A 22,079-nucleotide genomic window follows, 5' to 3' on the forward strand; every position below is an offset into this window, starting at 1 on the left:
TTTTTGGGTTCATTGGGAACATGGTTGTTGTTCAATAATAAAATTATTCCTCAAAAATACAACTTGCCTAATAATTCTGCACTCCCTGTATTAACGAGGCTGTAAAGCCTATCGAAAGCAGTGTGGCTGAAGGATCCTAATTAGCTCACAGGACTCCACTTGCCATGATGGGATGTGAAAACTGTTAACACGGGGTTTTATCTTTCATTTCAGGGTTATTTGCATAGAATAATCCACTGTGAGAGGGTGTTTGTTAAACTGTGGATTTGGCTCTTTCTGCAGTTCCCTCATTGAAATCTGACCTTGCAGTAGACGGCACAGTTTATACTGAGCTTTCTGCCTATTTTGTGCCCAATGTTACACATTTAAAAAGTTTGAAAATTACGCAGCCTGCAATGACAGATTTGCAAATATGAAACAAAAGAAAGTTGATCATAGTAAAAGATTATCAGCTTTCTCTTTTATTGAAAAATATAGAAGTTATTTCAAAGAAAGAAAAGTGAAGATAAATATATTAATATACTGTAAAACCAGAATATGGAACAGGGAAAGAAAACAGTACATACTTGGCATATCACTGAAGCCAGTGGGGAAAAAAAGGAAACATTCTTTAGCTGAACTTTGAGCCAGCTGTCTTACGCAGTTCTTATCTCTCTCTCTTTTTTTTTCTTTTTTTCCCGCTCCCCACACCATTGCTGTCAGGGAATGAAAAACTTTTAAGCAGACCTGGGGCAGAGTGTGTTTGCAAATTCTTTTACGTGGTTTATTCTGGCCTACTTAGGAGTTTCCCACAGAGAAACACAACAAATGCCCGAAAGTTAAGATCATTATGCTAAAATACATTAAGTATTTTAGCATAATTTTGTGTACTTTTCCACAATTTTCTATTTATGTCTTCCAAAATCTACAGCAATATACTGTCTGGTGTTGCAGACAGCTGTGAAAATGTCGCAATGCAAACACAATCTGACCACATATGTACCATGTCATGTTAAATCCAATATTTGTCTGTTTGCTTAGTATGATCTCATAGTCACACTGCTGGTAACAAAGCTTGTTTACTGTAATCGCTGATGGCACTACCTATATGTACATTATTTTATCAAAAGACAACAGCAAACTTCTTGGAGATGAACAAAAGGGATTGCATCACCCCAAACAATCCAAACACTACATGTTGCAAAACTGATCAACAGAAGACATCCTAAGATTTGGCCCATATACACTGAAATATAAAAAGAGGTCTATAATGCATATCTATACAGGAGTAGAAAAAAACTAAATCCAATGTGCTGCTAACATTACTACAGAAGCCCTGAGAGGCAAGTGAGGAGTTGAAAATTAAGGTGTTGTTTGTGTAATCTTTCAGAGGGATTTTTTTCCCCCCCACATCTGTGAGACAGGTGAAGAGAAAGGTTTCCACTAAAGTAAGGAAAAAGAAAAGTTCTGCCAGGGCCACATTTCTTTTCATTTAACTAACCAGTAGGTTTGATGCTGAAAAACCAACCAATTACAACCAGAATGTAACTGAAAAATGAAAATCAAAGTGAAAAATTACAATTAAATGTTTCCAATATATTTCCACCCCAATCGGCTGAGTGAAAATATGTTAGAAACCCAAAAACAAACTTCCTACAAAATAAATTTAAAATACCCTGGCATAAGAAAACATTTTGGATCATGCATTAAAAAAAAAGAAAAACAGACACCCACTTTTTTTCCCCACTCAGGACTTCTATACCTTATCCAACAATATAGTTAACATACTTGGCAATTTCCTCAGGATCGCCTTCAGTTTCAGAACGTCTTGCAATCTGTACGGGCACATAGTGTTCCAAAACATTACAACAACCCAGAACAGAATGGCACAGCATCCTGATTCTATATACACAACCCTGCATCAGTGCCACAACAGGAAATTCCAAGCTAACATTTGTCAAATGTGGCAATTAGTTTTTTTTAAAAACACGAAATAATAGAAGAAGGTCAGACATTAATCTTGGATACAAGAAAGTAAAGTACGCACTCTTTCTGTGTAATTTATAGCTGAAAGTAATCTGGAGTAGCCTACCGAGTGAAACCAACTAAACACAAAAAAAGCCAAAGGGAAACAGCCCACCTATCTGTTTCTGGAGCAGTTCCAGCTGGTCGGGGGCCAATATTCTCGCACATTTAATGAGTAGACTGGGAGAAGCCAGATGATTGGTTGATTTAATCATCTGTTCCTACTATGTGATTCTGGTTGGGTAAAGGAGTTGAGTATTATCACCTTTGGGTCCACTTTGGGAAGTAAATATCCTTCTCACTGCTCAGAGACATACCTGATGCCCGTCTGTTAAGTAGCAGTCCTCTAATAACACTTTAAACATGCTACATCCTTTCTCTGCTCTCAGAGACAAGCCTGGACACATGTACAGAGAGAGGGAATGCTTTTGACAGAAGCATAAATGCTTAAATGTAATTATATGGTGGCAACTCCCTTCACAAATGTCTTACATCTTTCCACTGACCTGCTAATCCTACTTCAGCTAAGAAGCGGAATGAGAGGCATGACAGACACACATATTTTACCACAATCACAATTCCCGTCTTGCTTTTTTTTTAAAAAGTACAAGACACATAACACTTACAAAAGGCCTCTTTTTGACAATTCACAGTTTTTCTGTATTAAAAAAAAATCTTTCACCAACTCTGATTTTGTACAAGACATTTCCCTGTAATGAACATGGGATCAGGAGTGATTTAAGACAATGTATTGCCTACTTAAGGCCAGTATTTAAGTGCAATTCAGCCAACCTCTAACAAAGAAGATGGTTCTGTCTTTAGTACCCTTAAGAAATTATGATATCTGGAAAAAACAACAACACAATTTTAAGACTAAGGAGTGCACATTAAGAATGATCCATCCCTTATGACAACAAATTAATAAATATTACAGCTGTCTGTGAATTTAAAGAATGCAGATATTCCCAATGAAAAACGGAAACAAAATAATAATCTACCCAACTCAAAACAGCAGCAGGCTGCTGTATACTAACTCCCAGATACTGCAGATACAATAAAGTAGAAAATAGCATAAATCAACTGTTAAACTCTTAAAAAGGCATAACTTTTTCTGTTTAGTGTCTATGCCAAAATAGTGTCATTGGCAAATAAAACCCCATATTCACTCACACACACTGGGATTCTAACGCCATCTTGGTTTCACTCCTCATCCTTTCCCTACATCCTTCCACAGAATCCATACCACACATCCACATTACCCAATCTCACTGTCATCTCTTCTCTCTTCTTAAAATGATATGTCTGTGATATTATTTACTAATGGTTTGCAATTGCTTCTTCTTGGTTAAGGGTTTAAATGTGGTAAACAATACTTTTTTGGGAAAACTGAGACTTTACCAGTAATATGAGTAAACCCAAACACTTCAAAAAGGGCCACTTTGTGAGCCAGTCAGTCTGCACTCTAGCGTGCATTTAGCCCACCCTAGCTACAGCATGGTGAAAAAGCCTTATTTATCATGTCTACAGTCCTTTTCAACTGTTCTTGGCAGCTAAAGTCTAAACTCTAATCTCATCGTCATCATCCTCGTCCATGAAGGTGAAATCTCTCTCTCCTTCTCCCCCACGTGGGGAACTGTACTTTGCACTGTCCGTGTCACCGTCATGGAGGCGGTAGTTAGGTTTCTCCTCAGAACCAGAGCTGGACACAGAGCAGCTATCCATATTGTGGTGGTTGTTCTTGGTTTGTAGCTCAGGGGTGTAGGGATCCACCATGGCTTTTTGCTGGTACATGCTGCGAGGAGGCCTTGCAGGGGCTCGCTCCTCTGCATCGTCATCATCTATGTGGGGAATGAGGGACGGTGAAGCATGGCCCTCGCTTCCCTTGCCTTCCTCGTAGCCAAGGTCATCCTCCTCCCAACCTTTCTTTTCCATCACGCTCAAGATGTCCCCGAGCATCGAAGGGCCCAGGTCAATGTGGAAGGACATTATAGACTCTGCGTGCTTCATCCCACCTCCCTTAGGCATGGATGGAGGCAAATCTGTAGGTTCGCCAAAATCCCGTTCCTCAAGCTCTGGATCAAGGGCTGCCATAGCTGCTGCTCCATTTAACGGCTTGCTTTCGATCTCATTCACCTTCTTCATTGGGCTTGAGGAAACGCTCTTTGGCAGTTGGATACCTCTGTTAGTACCCTCGTCGTTCAGGTACGGCAGGGATATGGCGGTCTTCACAAACTGGGAGGAGCCGGCAGAAGGTGCCATCGCGTTGTACTCACACTTGTCCGCCCGATTTACAGACTGAGATCGCTTGCTGTTTCTGAAGGTACGGGACAGAAGCCCGGGCTTGGAACTTGGTGAGCCTTGCTTTTTGTCTGGCTCCCTGGGAGGTTCTCCTGAACGGGTGCTGAGAAATGAGGTGTCACCAAAGGCATCGCCCCCTCGGCCCACGTGCATGGTGTGACGGAAGTCCCCCAGCGGAGCACTGATCATCTCTGCGGTCAGGTCAGCCCGAGACCTCCGCTTTGACTGATTGGAGTTGCTGACCAGTTGCTTAAGAATGGGCATGATGGCAGTCTTTTAGTAACGATCCACAGGTAAAATTTAAATTAGGATCTGAAGGTGGTCAGGAGAGTTCCTTTCAAAGTTTTTAGCAATTGTAAGGGATGTTGTCAAAGCACATATAACTTCAGGTGTTTGAGTAGAGCCATTCTGGTCCTCGGTTGAAAAAGCCTGTGGTGAAGAAGAAGAAGGAGAATACAGAGCATTAAAACCACATCAGTAGTTCTGTAAACTAAATGTAGCTCTGCAACATGGCAGGCAATGTGAAAACAAGTAAAAAAAAAAAAAAATAGATTCCATTAAACTGAGATAAAAATGTAACATTCTGCTTTGAAGAATTCTTTCTATTCATTTCTCATTACTCACTATTGCATAAAACGCACTTTTCTGATCTCCATCAAGCATGGAAAGTTTGGTAGCCAGGGCTTCAAAATGAAGGCTCACTTGAGTGGTTCTAAAGTCTAAAAGGTTTTCTATGCAGAAGACTGTAAGGGTGTTATGCAATCGTGAAAAGCCTCTCTTGTACAAAGTTCAAAGCACCCTCACCTTACTCCAACCCAGTCACAATAGCCCCTGTGAAGTTCTACCATGGTAAACTTCATTCCTATTCAAATTAGTTCGATTCATCTGATACATTTTTGAGCTTTTTCTAAAAGTCTAGGGCTGCTGTTGTGCTCTGTTTTTCATGGGCTGCAGTGCCTGCCATCACTGCTGTGCTTTAGTTCCCATTTAGGCCCCTGGCTGTTACATAACCAGCAAGACACAGGATACTGTGAGCTAGAGCAGTTGAAGCTGGCAGAAATAAAAGAAAGAAGAAGAAAAAAAAAAAAAGACTGAAGAGGAACAACATCTCTTCAGCATGGATCGACTTACAGCACAGCTCAGAAAACTCCAGACCGACTACATTTTGCTCTCTCCCTCCCCTGTCTTCAAGAGATAAATAGTTTCCAAAAACTGCTTTTTATGTTATTCTCTTTTTGGGGGGAATTTGTCTTTTTAAACCCCGTAGGCAACACTTGAACACTTCACGCAGTGTATTTTGTTCCGTATTAATCTGTTTTTCATATAACAAATATCAATCAGCAACTTCTATTAGATTTGTCTATAAAGCTTTGGTGAAAAGTAGCAGATTAAAAGGTTTTGAAACCCCCTTTGGAAAGCAGAATGATTCTTTCACAGGTCAGTTTGATCTTTTCCATGCCAAATGACTATACAACTAATTTTAATCCTTAGACCAAACTGACCTTAAACCACTTAAACCTTGAAACATGATCTTAGAACAGAAATGCAGTGGAAAAGAGGTTTAAACACCCACTTATGTGCTAGCTACAGTCTACTAGCTCCATGTGTTTCTGACATTAACAATGGCTTCAATTGTTTAAGCCAGACAGAAATACCATTACTCTCAGTGTTTTCAAACTCACGCTGAAGCCCACGCTCTAGGGCTGCATGCGTATCCCCCATGAATGAAAGGGGGCTTCACTCAACAATATTCCAAAGAAACGTCACCCATGAAAACATTTGCATCCCTGACAAGAACCCATTCAATTGGAAAGGGAACTGATGCACTAGAGGGAACAGAGGGGGGCTTGATAAATGATAAAAGCTAGTGCTCTTTTTTTTTGCTCTTTTTTCAAAAGACAGATCATCCCCAAAGAGTACTAAATTCTATCCACTGCCACATTTTTATCTTCCATATTCACCACCTTCATTCAAGATTTCTTCAGTAGTTCTGGTGCTAATGGAAGAGACACATTGTTCTCACAGTGGCTGAACAAAGACCAAATGTAATAAGGATAGTACTCCAAAGGCTTATTTTCTTGTTCTGTTGTAAAAGCTATTTGAGTTCAAGCTCACACCCATATACGTGACAACTGGAAAGAGCTTACTGTTACTAAAGCTATTTACGCCGCAACTGGGTGCCAAATTACAAGATTATAGCTTAAAGCAAACAAACACCACCAATATCCTCCGGAGCGGAGGCACTGTTGTTAAATTAATGCAGTATGATCCATCATTGGGTAAACCCTTTATTATTTCATGCATTGTGCAGTTGCCCCATTAGTATCTGCTGCACAAAAGATTGCTGAATGTGTGGGTGACCGCTAAAGACAACTCATCATCTTACATGTTCCTCCCTGCTGCACAAAGTTTTGTATTTCTCTATGGCAACATCAGAGCTGAGCGCTGGCTACCAAGTGGGCTTCCTGTCTCTAAGCTGACCAGAAACGGCGAGAAAGATTTTATCCCCTACATGGAGAGATCAACTCATTCAGATGGATTAACCCTTCCTGGTGACCACATGCCAGGCAATAAGACAAAGTTCACAGTGCAATGGCTGAGGGGCGAAAGCTTTTGATGTGCCATGTGACTCGAAGACATTCAACCTCAGCATAAAAGATGTCACTGAGTTCTCGAATATCAAAAGGTGCAAACCTCACACCTTAAGTCATTCTAGGAAATGGCCCATTTTATGCCTTGGGGAGCCCCTTGGTCTTTGATGAGGAATAGTTTCAAAACCCCGCAGGGTCATCAAGACCCCATTATTGTGGCTGTGACAAAAAAAATAAAGCATGACCTGCCTGGAGTCCTGTCATATTCAGTTTTAGCCTTTCAGTACTTTGTAAAAAAAAAAAAAATACATTATGAGAAATGACACTGTCATTTTCACCATTCAGTTTCAAAATAACACTCCAGAATGGTTCAATGCTCTCCAAATGAAACGGTGACAGTGTTAAATGTTCTTTTACACAGAAAAGGGATGTTTCTTCTTTGTTTTTTAGTTCTCAGGGGAAATTTGTCCATGCTGTCATCAGTTATATGTATATTTAATGCTTAGATTGTTAAAGTCATTGGCAGCATGACTATCAGCACTATAAAAAGTTATTTTGGAAAAGCAAACAGATTCAAGGACTCATTTTCATTCACATCAGTAGAGTGTATTTGAAGAGGAAATGGTGACCTTTTAGATAGATTTCATTGGACAATAGGCGAGCGGGAGTATCTTATTGTTTGGTTTTCTGTTTCTAGGTGACCCTTTGTTCTTCTCATTTTATTACTGTTACTAGCTAGATGAAAGAAATGAAAGTATGGGGCTTAACTACAACTCCGTCTAGACATCTAAATAGAAAATAATTTAAACACAAAAACGCTGTTATACCCGAGCATTTACTCATACATTGTGTTGAAAAGGAATTGGTTGATCAGTGATTCCAGTTTGACCTGCACACACTCCCAGCCCAGCTGGGGGCAAAATTCCATTTTAGCTCTTTTTCACACAGAAGATCATATTCCTATTGGATAGCTACTGATGCAACACAAAGAAGGCTTATACAAGTTTGTGTCAGAGCACTCAGTGTGCCTAAAAATATGAAGATATTGTTCGTTTGCTTCAGTTGAGAATCAGTTTTTGTTTTTTGTGCCAGTCAGTGACAAAGCCTTTATGTAATGGAGTCCCACATGACACTAGCTTGAACTGAGACAAGTGGTGACAGGGCCATGAATGATTAAGAGCATTTTATGTCGCCAGCAGAATGTGATGTGGGCAGAATGACATCACAACAGCCAACATGGTCATCAGCGCTCAGCGTAACGCTTGTAATCCTTAGGATCACAGGCGCCCTGCAGTCCTCGGCTATCCTGTGTCACTTTCTCTCCTTCCACTCAACAAAGAGGGGAAAGAGGCTTTGGCTGCTCATCCAATAACAACTTGGCTACTGTCATGTTAAACCAACCGGCATGCAGACTATATAAGAGTTTCTGTTTTTGTCTTTGGCTCCATTTAAATTTTTTAAAGTGAGATGGAGAAACAGTCTATCCTTTTTTCACGAGGTGGAGGAGGCCTTCATGCAAATATTACAAAGAGTCAGGTGAAGGGTAAATTCAAACCTTGTTATTTTTAATACTAGAATAACGAGCATATATTTAAGCACATAATGCACTGCCTAAGCTGTCTCTGCAATAAGAAAACTTCTGCTTGTTTTAACCTTGAACTACTCAGAGTCGTCTCTATAGTTCATTCCCATTGTCAGTGTCATTGATATGCAAATGAATATTCAAGTTAGCCAACGCCATCTATGACACTGCTAATCAGTTAATCAATGGAGCTGCATAACAATGGAACGTTCTTAACTCAAAGTGACAAAGAAGATTGGGAAATTTCATTAGCACTTATTCTGGCAGGCTCTAACCTTCACACCAAACATCTGATTCCCACGGGTGGGGGGGGTAAAAAAAAGCACTGAAATAACAAAAGTTATATATAGAGAGAAGAACGAGCGATATAGGGAGAATTCATCTTATTTTACAGTAATTTGAATTTGTATTAATGTGAGTTCTGTGGTTATGTTCAAAAATGTTTTTGTAACATGTAAGAGAAATAAAAATACTATTAAATATGGTGCAAAAACGAAAGGATTAGGAGAACTCATGAACTATGTATGAGTCTGATTTCGACTCACATCATGTAACTGCAGCTCATTAGCAAAGCCTCCCTCTGACTTCACGGTGCTTTTTCATGTGCCTCAAAGTTTCCTCCAAGCAAATCTACTTACTTGCCTTAACTCACCACACAGATAATAAATAATAAATATAAATATGCCGTTTGTTCTGGCCTTGCTTGCCTTGCTCCGCCTGCAAACAGCACCCAAAAACTAAATCAGAACTGCATCTAAAAAAACCCCAAAAAAAAACCCAAAAACATCTGACTAACACCATAAGACAGTAATGAAAGACTTTTGACGTGATTTTCTACAATAGCATGCTCTGCTACGGACAAATAAAAACAATAAACTATAATTTGCTTCTCTGCTTATTTGTTACTGCCTGACACATAAGGAACCTGTTCTTCCTGTTTAACTTCATTTATAGTTACCTAGCTCTAAGGCAAGCCTTGCATGATAAACAGCAAAAGTATCCTGAGCAGAAACATGCAGAATGTTATGACACTAATGGCCTCACCCCTCAACAGTAAAGGATATACATACTTAACACAGGTGAAACTGACTTGTACAAAGTATGATTACATGGTGAATGGATCCCACTAATATAAGCATGTCTAGAACACGCTCTACCCGCTTATTCGCAAGTCTCACTGCATATTTCAGAGAGAAAACAGGGAAGCAATGAGAGTCAAATTTATCCAGCCAGTTCTTTTTTACTGAAGAGTCTGCAATGGCATTCCACTTCTAACACGCAGGTTCTAGGCAGAGCTGTGCAGACGCACGTCTGCAAGTTGTCACTAGTAAATTTGTAACATAAGCTATTCTTGTTGATCACTAAGCGTTCTCTCGGCTGATGAAAAGACAAAAGTTATAATACACAAAAAGTCTTTGCATTGAAGTAAAACAGACTGATAAGTGTTAAAAACATTAAAGTGAAACCATTGCAGGGTAACACGCTATTGAGATTTTTAGATAAATACAAGCAAATGTCTCTAGTCTCTGCGCTGGTTGAATTCCCATAATCTTTTTTCGGTGTAGCCAGAGAGCTATGCTTTACTGATCCCAAGGGATATGAAGTGAAAATAAAGCTGTTTATTTTCACATGAACTCCAAGAAAAGTTGAGAGAATCACTTCAGGACAATGTCTGAAGTAAGGAGAAGGTCCACTTGAGACACCCCGTCACTAGAGGAAATACTTTGTAGGGTTTAGGCGATAGTGCTGCGTGGGTAGAGCATGCAGACGGCAGGACGCACTGTATGACACCAGCGCACTCGCTGTGAATTCACTGGAATGTGTCAGTGTCGCATGCCTGCTACTGGACATCCAGAGCTTGAAGGTTTAAGACCCTTCTGACTTTACTGAATATTTGTATTCCCACACGTATCTCCGATGGGCAATGTCTTAGAAAGTTCAAGTCCAGAGTGCATTTGGGAAAATTACTTAAGTTGAATTAACACGATTTATGCAGGGAAGGAAACATAACCAAGAGTTTACTGATGCTATTATGCTGACCTGTTTTTCACTTAACTTATATTTTTATAGGTTTTGAGTTGTGTATATATTCTATGCCATATAGCGTGTGGTGGAAAAAGTTTGACAACCACAGTTTCAAACAATCATTAGTGTATGGTTTCATCAAATTCCAGCCAGACAGACTTGTGCTGTTGAAAGACTGTCTTTGAATTAGGAAATGCTGTTTATTTGGCCTAAAATCCATACAATGGTCATAAATCACTTAATACTAACGAAGCCTTTTTTCAATAACAGCTCTTCTGTGCCGTTTCTAATGCTGTATGTGCTTCAATGGGTTATGCTTACGTAATGCATTTCTACTGTACTGTAACAAATTACAGAACCAAAAAAAGTCCTAAAGAATACCTTTGTTTTTATTTTAAAGGGTGCATGTGCAATAAACATGCATTGAGGTCATATAATATAGGGGGTGCTAGGTTTTGTCATGATACACACTGCAACCTTGTTAAGCTGTAATAAGAGAACAGAAGCAGAAATTGATATGAGGTATAGTTTGGTCAAGATTTACCAGAAGCCTAAAAGAAAGCAATTGTGCCAGTATCAAAATACAAATATGGTTTGTGCAATCTGAACTTGAGATTTAAGCAACACAACAGCTTAAAGATACTTGAAACCTAAAACAAGCAGACAATGGGCTTACACAGAGGTCAAAGATGAGTTGTTCAGGTCACTCCTGAAATGCTGAGTGCTTCATGTAAAAAGCCTTCAGGAGTTCAAACAACCAGGACACAAAGACATACCTACATCCGCATGACTGTTGCCAAAGTACCACCACCACACAAAGTACCTGTGTGTGTGGAAACGGTGGAGTATCAGCCTCCAGGGCCCCACTGCCACCCAGGCAAAAACAAAAACACAAGAGGATTAAGAGCAACATTTTCAGCGTGAGCGAATAAAACCAGCATGCCTGGACTAGCCCTCTGCACTGCGACAGTTCCTTAGGGCGTATGGCACAACCTCCAGTTACGACCCCAACACTCCCTGTGACACAAACACCAAATGAATTTATTTTCAATCTTTACAAATCCTGATATCCAGAAGCACAGGACAAACTTCCAGATGATTCTTTGTGTTTCCAGTCAAACTGGCCTTTTATAAATCTGTTATTCCTGCATGGCTGGACAAAGCAGCAAATACTGGGTGGGCTGCCATGCTGTGCCCCAGCCAAAGAGAGAAGAGAAAAAGGCTGGCTCATAATCAAACAGATAGATAATGAACATGCTCCTTGATTAAAAAATAAGCCTCTGCCCAAACAAGTCTACCGAGAGTTTGTTTTGAGGGGGAAAAAAAAAATATACCCCCCCTCTTGGTGTATGAATAATATCTAGAGTAAAAATTAGAGGGAGTAAAGCCTTTCCCATGTGAAGCAATATTACCTCAGGGACTTGTGCAAAAAAGGGAAGGCACAGATGGATTCACTGAAGAGAAACACATCCTCAAAGGGGCGGTGGAGGGTGTCACCACATTGGATTCACTCAGTCATGCCAGCGCAGTGACAGACGTTCTTTCACCGTGTCCTGCATGAAATGTACCCAAGTCCTCATTATGCCTACTGTGGATGGCTTGAACTACACTCTGTGTGCGTGTGTGTGTGTGTATGCGCACATGAGCGTACATGTCTAATTAATCGCCAAAATCCTCCCCATCAGTCTCTAACAAATAGACAGCATTCACGCCTGGTACCAGAGGTCAGGATCTGAGCCAAGTGGTTGAATTAACTGTCCAATAGCTGCTGGATCGTGAAACGATGCAGAATTTCAACTGAGGATTGTTTTGTAGATGACAAAGAGGGAAAGTAATGCTTTGTTGTAACATTTGGCTTACACTACACTTAGAAAGTTTAAACAGCTTACATGCCGTATTGGCTGGTTGTTTTAAAAATGAGACCTTGGGGAAAACCCCAACAAAAATAAAAAAAATTGGCACTATATTAAAAAAAGATAATCTAGTGCCAGACAGCCAAGCTCAACGCATATATCCGCACACACTCTCTGGTGGAAGCAGCAGTAGGCCTCTCAATGGGACTGAAAGATAAATGACCGTTTTCTGCTCTCCGTCAACTTATCAGCAGCTTGTGGCTTTTTTTTTTTTGTTACTTACTTTTTTTTTTTTTTTTTTTTAAATCAGCAGCCTCCTTGCTAAACTCAAATACACAAACTGACTATAAAGACCTTAAGACCTGACAAACAAGATGAGTTAATAAACCCCCATGGTGTTCACTTTAATGACACCAACTGCAGCCAGCTAAACACTCGCTGACCAAAGAGAACACCCAAGCCCGCAAACAGTCACTTCAACCAGATAATAGTAATTCACAACAGCTGAGAAGCTGAAAAATGCCATGACAAGACAGAGATAAAAACTAGAACACAGTACACAGCTACTGCACTCCTGAAGCATATTGTAAGCTTAATTGCACCCTTCCTTGATTTACCTACATCCACTGTGATTTTGTTAGTGCTGTGTGTAGATGTTGTGCTTGCTGTGAGTGAGCATGTGTTTAAGTTCTTACCAGAGTGACTCTTCAGGAATGTCCAACTAGCACACAAGGATAAATTACATCTCAGTAGCTCCTCAAGGGTTGGGCAATCGTCATAGCCAAAGCGCCCTATCATCATCCTACGTGACTGCCAATATAAATAAAGAGCTAAATAATGCATCAAGATCATTTATTGGCATAACCCTAAGGTAAGGTCACTGAGATAAATGATTAGTCAGAGCAATAATCTAATTAAATATAATTGGGAGTTGGGTCAGAACGAACTTGAGATTCAAGTTTAACAATTTAGGAAAAAAATCGTAACAATAAATTCTGTTTATCTATGAGCCAGACGAGAGAAGAGCCAAAACCTAAGAGCTTTCATGCATCACCACCTGATTTTCTCAGTAAAAACCTTTGAAGTATCATCGGTGTCATCTTACTGCAGTTCGTCTTTCTTTAATTTGGTTTTCTTAAAGACATTTGGCATACTACTTTGATTTGGCACTCAAATAACAACTTTGATTCCCTGGAAACTGGCAGCATAAAGTCTTAATTAGTAGAGTGCATACACTCAACCTGCTGTGGGTGTGAACAATAAGTTTAAAGTCCATCAGCCACTAAGTTTGAACTAACACAAATGTGTTCAAGAGTCTCACACATCCACATACAACCCCCACTAGGGGTGGGCGATATAAACGATATAGGATAGAAACGATATACATTTGGCCAACGATAGAGATTTTGACTATACCGCTCTATCGCGATAGCGCATGTTGATGATGTCATCAAGCTGCACCTGTTTTGGTCGAAAGCACTTTTGAAATATGGGGAAAGCCAAAAACTGCGCTTCCTCCACTTCCGTAACATTGATTCATTAATGTTGAATTCTCTCGCAGCTGTTCTATTCCCATGTTGTTGCAGTATATTAATAACTAACCTTGTATTGTGGATGAATAATCTCAGTTGTTCTCCTGACTGAAGTTTGGCCCGTGTATAGCATCCTGCTATGCGATTGCATTTGTCTCTAACCACCAGAATCCCTCACGTTAACTTTTATCGAGTGGAAAAAAGTTGCCGTTCATCCTCCAGCTTCACTGTGCTAATGTTATGCTAACATAGCTGTGTCGCTAGCAATTACGTAGCACAACATTATATACCAGGTAGTCCCACTTCAGTAACCCTGCAAACGCCACTGCTGTTTAGTTTCCTGTCTTCATTTATGTTGGAAGTGGTAGCAGAGCTGTACGTTTTAATTAGTCTCAAAAATCTCTCAGTCAGAACATGGTATGAAATGTTTAGGTGTAAACTAGCGAGCTAACTTCTAACTCTGTTAAATTTAATAAATTCTGTTTTCATGGATGCATGGACGTTAAACTTAATTGTTACACCTGGTAAAGCAGCAACGCTGATGATTTTATTAAAGATGAAAGAATTTAGAACGTTTTTAACTCTGTGTTCATTTGACTTTGGGAACTGAAGAGGACGGAGTTTTGGACCCAGATTACTCCGCGAAGCTACTCACTACGGCAGCCGTAATGCTCTGACAATCCATCAAAACATTTTTTAACAGATTTCTGCACACCAAAATCGGTTCGAGGTCAGTAAGCACAACCAGAATTCATACATAAGGCACACTCGATTTTTGAGAAAATTAAAGGATTTTAAGTGTGCCTTATAGTGTGGAAAATACGTTATACAGAAGAAAAGAATATATCGCGATATATATCGTTACCGCACGTGCTTCAAATTATATCACGATATGGATTTTAGGCCATATTGCCCAGCCCTAACCCCCACCCCCCAAAAAACCAAGTATATACACATATCTCACTAGCTCCCAGTTTGGATTTAGACAAACTGTACTTGTAACTGAGAAGCCAGCAAAGACACACAAAGCACAATGGAAAACAAAACAACAGAGAGGAAGGCGCGAACCAAACCCTTCTGGCACACCCAAAACCACACGCACATACCTATAAAGGGAAACAGACTAATGCAGGTAAGCTCACACAGGACGGGCCTCAAAGCTGATTCATGTAAACGACACTGAAACGCATTCAGTTAAAACAAAGAGACAAAGGAACTTCGATCCTTATCCATTTAGGTATTGCAACTTCACCCTAGTCCATTCACAACACAGAACTGCTGACCTAGAAAAGGACCTCTATAGGCTCAGGCAGGAAATGTGTGATTCTCACAGGATTATCAGATATGCTTGACAAGAACCCACAACAACTCATGTGACTGTTCCCATCTCCTGAACTGGTTTCCTTGCATGACTTTGTCATCTGGTAGTCACAGTGGTGACCAACATACTTCCTTTGTCCTTTTACTATGCTTAAGGCCAAAACCACCTGTTTCTGTGGTCACTCAATGCTGGAAAACAATGATGGCTCATTGGAGTGTAAAAAAGGCCAATGACTGGACAAAAACTGCCAGCTGCACACCACCCGTTACTGTGTTTTTATTTTTGTTTTGTTTTTCTACACTATATTATCCAAGTCTACAAGAGTCGGCACATATGGTGCAGAAATACATCCTATTAATTGCAATACTGTGTCAGTAATTAAGGGTAAGTAAAAGGATGTAATACAATCATAACTGTTTAATGATAAACTCTGTATTGCATGAAAGCTTCCACTGTTGCCAGTACAGCTGAAAGAGCTGATGTAGTTTACACACATTTCTATTCAACTCTATGCCTGTTACTAGCATACTACCAGCTCCTGATCACCAACTCTGATGAGGAGGTCCTCATCATGAGCTTTAATCCTGGATCAGCAAAACTCAACAGGCCCCAGTAACAATGCAATTCTAGGGAGTTCTATATATATTAAACTATGTGTCAGCAGCAGTGCACTGGTTGCTAGTGAAAGAGCTAACAAAACATGGAGGAAGCTAACAGCAGCCAACAGGTTGGTAGTTTAGTATATGATCCAAGCCTATGTCAACAGTCCCTCGGCCGACATGGACAGTGATAACAGAGGGTGTTTTTTTGTTTTGTTTTTACAATGGCACGAGAAAGAGGAGCTCTCATGGAAAACCTGTGCAAACACAGGGAGAATATCCAACCTCCGTATGAACCTAGGACCCATTTGTTGTAAGGGACAGAGCTAACCACTGAACCACCATCTGATAAAACTTCTTATCTGTTACTTCATCCATTTGAGGAGGTATACTCAATGTGAAACAGAGACCATGAATTACAGAAGGATGCAGTAAAGACTTTCATTTTGAGCGGAACTATGACAAAAGCAAATAAATTAGCTAAATAATCATTCCATTTATGGTCTAGGTCCTGTTGATAGATTAAAAAAAAAAGATCATTAAAAATTTATTTTTGCTACATTTTAAATTTAAATTTGAAGTTAGGAAAGCAATCTTTCAATTGACCCTCATGCTGCCTTAGACATAAAGCAAAACTCCCAGTCCTTTCCTCTCAGTAAGGAAAAGCTTTATTAATCTAACACTGGTGCTGGATCAGTACCCTGTATTGGCAGCCAAGGTACCCATACCAGTGTGTAACTGGAAGAAAAATAATTACCTTGTTTAAAAGTTGCTGCAACACATCTTGCAAAGTAGATTTGTGTAACCACACCGGTCCAACAACAGGATTTCGGATTATGTGATTTGGACACGCCAATCACCCTGATGTTGGGTATTGTTTTGTTATCTTCTTCAACATAACTGAAACCAAAGAAGGTGTTCTGAAACTTCGCAACATGGGATCGAGTCAAGTCGGCCACATTCAGCGGTTTTGAAATGCCTTGCGTCACGCGTGCCAATTTTCCAGACTGGTTTCACAGCTTTAAACAATTGAGTTTAAGACATCAACAGTGACAGGTGATGCAAAAACGAGATCATGCTGTGCCAAAACATACAGTACTACTGCGTGACAGATTTTGAAATCTACTGTATGTCACAGTAAGTTATGCTGTCAGCTAGAGATGGCACGATACCACTTTTTTATGTCCGATACTGATACCGATATCATAAATTGTCCGATATAGTGTTTTTTTTAATCAATAAAACTGTTTTTTTTTTTTATATCTTGCTGCATTTTGTGTAAGTTCAAACTCAAGTTAAAAAACAAACAAACACTAAAGCTATTCTGTTATACCTGTATGCAAAAAATACACTGCACCCAAAATATGTCCTAGTTCAGCGATACTGATCAATCTAATAAACTTAAACCTACTCCATCCTCCCTATTCTGGTATTTTAAAGAGTAAGCAACCTAACTAATAGGGTTGCAAACGACGTAATCAACTTTAATTTGATGCAGTGTGAAAAAAAATGCACAGAAATCAATTATTTTTCAAGAATAATTAAATAGATTCAACATCTTTCTTCAACAGAACTGCAGACTGCACAGATGGTACCTTCCTAAAGGAAAAAGTACTACAGCTCACTAGGGTATATTAGACTTAATAGTTACTACATACAATAATGGACTTCTACACATTTTACATCAGATTAAAACTTTGGGTGTAAGATTCAGATAATTATTTATTAAAAGCTAGATATTTTAAATGAGAATAAGAAAGAAAAGTATGTCTTTGTGCCCCCTTTTCCCTGTTCATGCCCTATGGGCCCCCCTGGCTAAACTTTGTTAGATCCGCCCCTGCACAGTTACCAGCCGTCAGCTACTTAGAAAAAGATCCTGGTCTAGAAAGTAATATTAAATAAATTCTAACAACAGATTATCAAGCTTAAACGTGCTGCTGTTGTTCAGCCACTGGTTTCCTCTTTCTGGCGCGAAGTGGGCCAAAAACAAGCAAGAGACGGACTTGCGACAGAAAAGCCAATCAGCTGATCATTAATCAGTTTCACGATTGAAGTAGCAGCAGGAGAGGGAGAGAGGCAGTTGCTCCATATATCGGGTGTTAAGCTTAACGCTGGAATGCTTTACAAACATTCAGAGATGAACTTACACACTTGATTTACTTCTCTCTGGGATAACTTTCTCGGGAGATCAAATGCCAGTTTGGTAGCAAGGCTCAGAATGCTCAACCAGACCACCGACAGGTCTCACGCAGCTGCTCTATGTGATGCATACTGCTCCGACGTGCTACAGTTATGAGCCGAATTATGCCATGTCACAAGTTTTGTGAGGTACTTTTTTGATATTTAATGGATCAGATTACATTTTTTATTTCTCTCCGATATCCGATCCAGTAATTTAGGTCAGTATCGGACCGATACCGATACGTAATATCGGATCGGTCCATCTCTACTGTCAACCTGTTGTTGGGAGAGGACAAAATGACTTTAGTGTTTAGCAACGCAAAGTAAAACGTTTTTCCCGTTGAACTGGTTAGGTTACGTTGATAACCAAAAAAGGCATAGGTATGGTGATGGGGTGTCAGGTTCATAGGGGCTGTTTCGAAAGAAAAGAGAGCACACTCTTCTTCTGAGAAAAGATATGTCATGTGAAATGAAAGGACAAAAAAAAAAAAAAAAAAAAAAAAAAGAACTGTTGTATCACTGTTTCAGATTAGTTCAAGTTGCTAAATGTTTATGCAATTATTTCTAGAACATAGATGCTACAAAATATGTCTACATGTCCAAGTTTCTATGTGAACAATTTCGTACTTTTTCCTCTAATTTGCCATCAAATAAGACAATGATGGTCTCTGATTAATTTTTTTTTCTTTTCTGACATTCAGAGTTAACTATAATTTGCAAAAACCTGAAGACACAGATAAAATATTGCACTGTTGCTTTTCATATCAAGTCTGTTCAAAGGTTAAGACAAACATCCTCAGCATGACTGCTCTTCAAAGACCTCATTGCTTTCTTTGCAGGTGGGGTGAATCCTGTAATTGTCTGAGACAAAGCAACTTTCCTTGGGGATTTCAACATAACCAGAAAGAACAGCTTAAAAAATGTGCACATGTGTCACTCGTGAAATGATTCAGACTTTGCAGAAATGATCAGGCCTCCATAGTTTCAAAGCTCTAGAGGGCTTTTTTTTTTTTTTTTTCAATGTAAATCCAAAAGGTATTAATTCACACGAATAACTCAATAATGACCTTTTGCTTGCTGCAAATTGCCCTCTTTGAGCCAAATGTCAAGACATTCTCTCATCATTACCTGTCAGTCTCCCATGGAGGTTGGAATAAAGGTAGATGAGCAAACAATTTACAAGGCCATTTCCTAAGGCATGGGAATATTACTCCAAGTTGTCACATCTGACTCCGGTTAACCAATTTATATTTATCGCCTAATAAAAACAAAAAGAAAAATGTTTCTGCTCTTACATTAAACCGTCACGTAGTATGAAACCCAGACACACAAATAAAACAAAGTCTATTCACAAGGAAATGAGGTGCCCTCAGTTTTTACTAACTACACAAAAACTGCCTGAAGTAAATGTTTTCGTGCACATGAGTCTAAATGCACGTCCACAACCTCTACTACTGCACACCCTCTTTCTAATATAAAACTGTAATGACCTCACCACAGCCAAGAGTTGGGAAAGTAGCCAGCTTCCTCAAAACGCAGCAGGAGTATCCTCCAGAGGAAACTCAAAGAGCCTCCATAGCAAAAAAAAAGAAAAGAAAAAAAAAAAGCACAGTCAGAGATGACACATACTCTCCCTCCCCTACTGGCTGTGCAGTGGACACAATAGATCTCGATGGTGAGATATCTGCCTGGCAGCTCTGGAGAAGACATCCACTAAGGAGCTGAAAGGCCTGAAGTGTGTGCAGTAATGCAGCACTGTTGTCACTGGAAAGAAGACAGAGAGACGCAAGAGGATGCCAGGAAAAAAAAAAGTGGCAGCGCTGGCAGGATGGTGACAAGTCAGTGTCGGAGTTAAGACAAGATTTCTCTAGTCAACTTTTAAGATGTAAAGGAGTGAGCTATTTTTTGCACTCGTCTAAGTTCTTTGATTTAGAGTTATCAGTGCAGAGTACGTAAATGATTCATCGAGCAAAATGACAAGAACAGACCAACCTTTGGGCTTTTGTTAACTACTGCTCTGTGTTTGTGTGTAGGACAAGGGCAACAGTCACACAAAGTCAACACCAGACCTGAACTCATCAGTCAACACGTCCTTTCACTATTGTCCAGACCGACAGTTTAACAAGCGTGAAGAGCTGACGATGAGTGAGGAATAATGAAACAGAATGTTATAAAACGGACCTGCAGACTTTATGGACAGTGTAGTTAAAGTCGGGCACACACTATACAGCCTTCATTTAGAGCATGATGAATGAGGCAGGGCACGTATACAGCCACTGTGGCAACTCTTACAGCAAATTACTCAGTTCATCAGGAGGGATGATGACCATAAGAGGCAAGTGCCAAGTCTTTAACCACAAACAGGAAAAAACTCCCTAATGATCCAGGGAGGTGGACAAATATGCCTGCCAAAGATGGGGTGAAAATAGCTGTTTAGATTGTAGAGCTCTTGCTAGATTCCCAGAGATTTTACTGAGATCCAACAGCAGCAGTATTAATGTTACGTAATTCTCACTGAAGAGAACTGATGCTCATGCAACCATCTGCCCCTTGCTCTGATTAAATCATGACCCGTCCTGTAGCCAAATATAGTTATTTGGGACACTTTTCTTAGACTTTGCAACCTAGTTTTAACTCTGGGATATCTGCTGCTTCATTGAGTTAGTTGCTCTTAGTTACAATATGAAAGGCCAGAGTTTGTGGGCACATTACCACAGAGGATCCCAAATGTGAAATACGTCACTCTCTGCAATAGTAAACCCAGCTAATTCCTTTCTTGAGTAGTTTTTGGGCCCAAAACAAGAAAAATATCCAACTTTAATAAGTCATACAAAACTGGATTTGAAAAAGAAAAAAAAACCTCAGGAGATCCCATGACTTTTAACGAAAGTTATTAGCTCAGCACAGCTTTTTGGCCATTATTCAAACTGAAAGCACAGCAAAGTCTATAGTGGCATAGGTCAAGAAAATGGTTCCAAAAACAGGCAGGATATTTGTAATTTTAAAAAAGCACCCTTTAGATTAACATGTTGGCTCTTGAAGATGTTTTAAACTCAGGTGGTTACTTTTATTGTATCTTTTTTGACCCTGTACTTCCCAGTCTTCCTCAGGCTGATGGAGGACACAGAGGACGCGAGAGAGCTCATTGTTTTGGCTCCATATGGGACACCGAGGAGCTCGATGAAACTGCCAGGCTCTGATTGTCCAGAAGCAGATGACATTCAAATGAGATGCAGATTTCACTCCGTTGGCTTTACTTCAACCTACGCCTCTTCCTCTGACCCCACAGAGTATTCTGGAAACTACACTCAACACACTGGCTACAACCCAAAGATGACTAAAAGTCGTCGCTCGTCTTCAGAACAGCCCCTGGATACGTGTAATACAACAAAACATCACTCCTCAGGTTACCGCGAAGAAACGTTACCTTTTTCTTTAAGGTCCACGCGGTGGCGAAGTTTCAGACTTTATCCCTCTCAACTTTCCGTAAACACCGCGAAGGGTGAGTTAGCACAAATTTAGTTAAGTGTCCGTAGAAAGAGAAGCAAGAGAATTGTGGCAGGACGGTCCCTGTTCTGGTGCTCCCAACGTTCGTTTACTTTGCATCTGTGTGGCGCACAAAGCGGCCCTCCTCCTCCCCTCCCGCGCTGGAGAGCACCACCTCCTGCTGCGGTTTAAAGGGCCAGAGCGCCATTTATCCACAACGCCTAACAATAGCTGGGACTTCAACTGGAGTATCCCAAGCCTGACCCCTTGAGTGGTAAAGGCTGTGCCCCAAGCTAGCTGACAGGGACTAGTTGCTGCGAAGTAAAACATTTGAACACTTAAGGGAGACGCAACCACCGTCTGGCTTTTTGTACCACACGGGCTACCTTAGAAATGAGGCTGGCAGGGGAAACTGGTTATAGCCAAACTCTGCTATGCCCAAATGCAACAGAATTTGCCTACTGGCACATCTAAACCATGATCTAAACACAGATAAAAATAATAAAATCTTGCTTGCTGTTCTGAACAAGGAGATCTGCTGTTCTGTAATGTTGCACCCATATCTAGCTCCATAAAATAACAGCTTTTTTAAAAACTTATTAGACTC

General features: G+C 40.1%; 1 protein-coding gene across 3 annotated transcripts; it reads right to left on the reverse strand.

The window, feature by feature from the left end:
- Positions 1-438: 438 nt before the first annotated feature.
- On the reverse strand, positions 439-21,619 carry cdc42ep4b (CDC42 effector protein (Rho GTPase binding) 4b). 3 transcript variants are annotated; one of them, XM_084937295.1, is made up of 2 exons: positions 21,414-21,619; positions 439-4,731 (listed from the first exon to the last, which is right to left on the reverse strand). In XM_084937295.1, the coding sequence occupies exon 2, from the start codon at positions 4,564-4,566 to the stop codon at positions 3,562-3,564; it is 1,005 nt and encodes a 334-aa protein (XP_084793421.1). In that variant the 5' UTR covers positions 4,567-4,731; positions 21,414-21,619; the 3' UTR covers positions 439-3,561. The 3 variants fall into 3 exon arrangements, with proteins under 3 accessions (XP_084793421.1, XP_084793423.1, XP_084793422.1); XM_084937297.1 differs by lacking the exon at positions 21,414-21,619 and adding an exon at positions 19,482-21,401; XM_084937296.1 differs by lacking the exon at positions 21,414-21,619 and adding an exon at positions 4,927-13,262.
- Positions 21,620-22,079: the final 460 nt, after the last annotated feature.

Source organism: Perissodus microlepis, chromosome 8 (assembly GCF_051167445.1).
Source record: "Perissodus microlepis isolate ML-2025 ecotype Zambia chromosome 8, ASM5116744v1, whole genome shotgun sequence".
In the NCBI taxonomy this organism is placed as follows: domain Eukaryota; kingdom Metazoa; phylum Chordata; class Actinopteri; order Cichliformes; family Cichlidae; genus Perissodus; species Perissodus microlepis.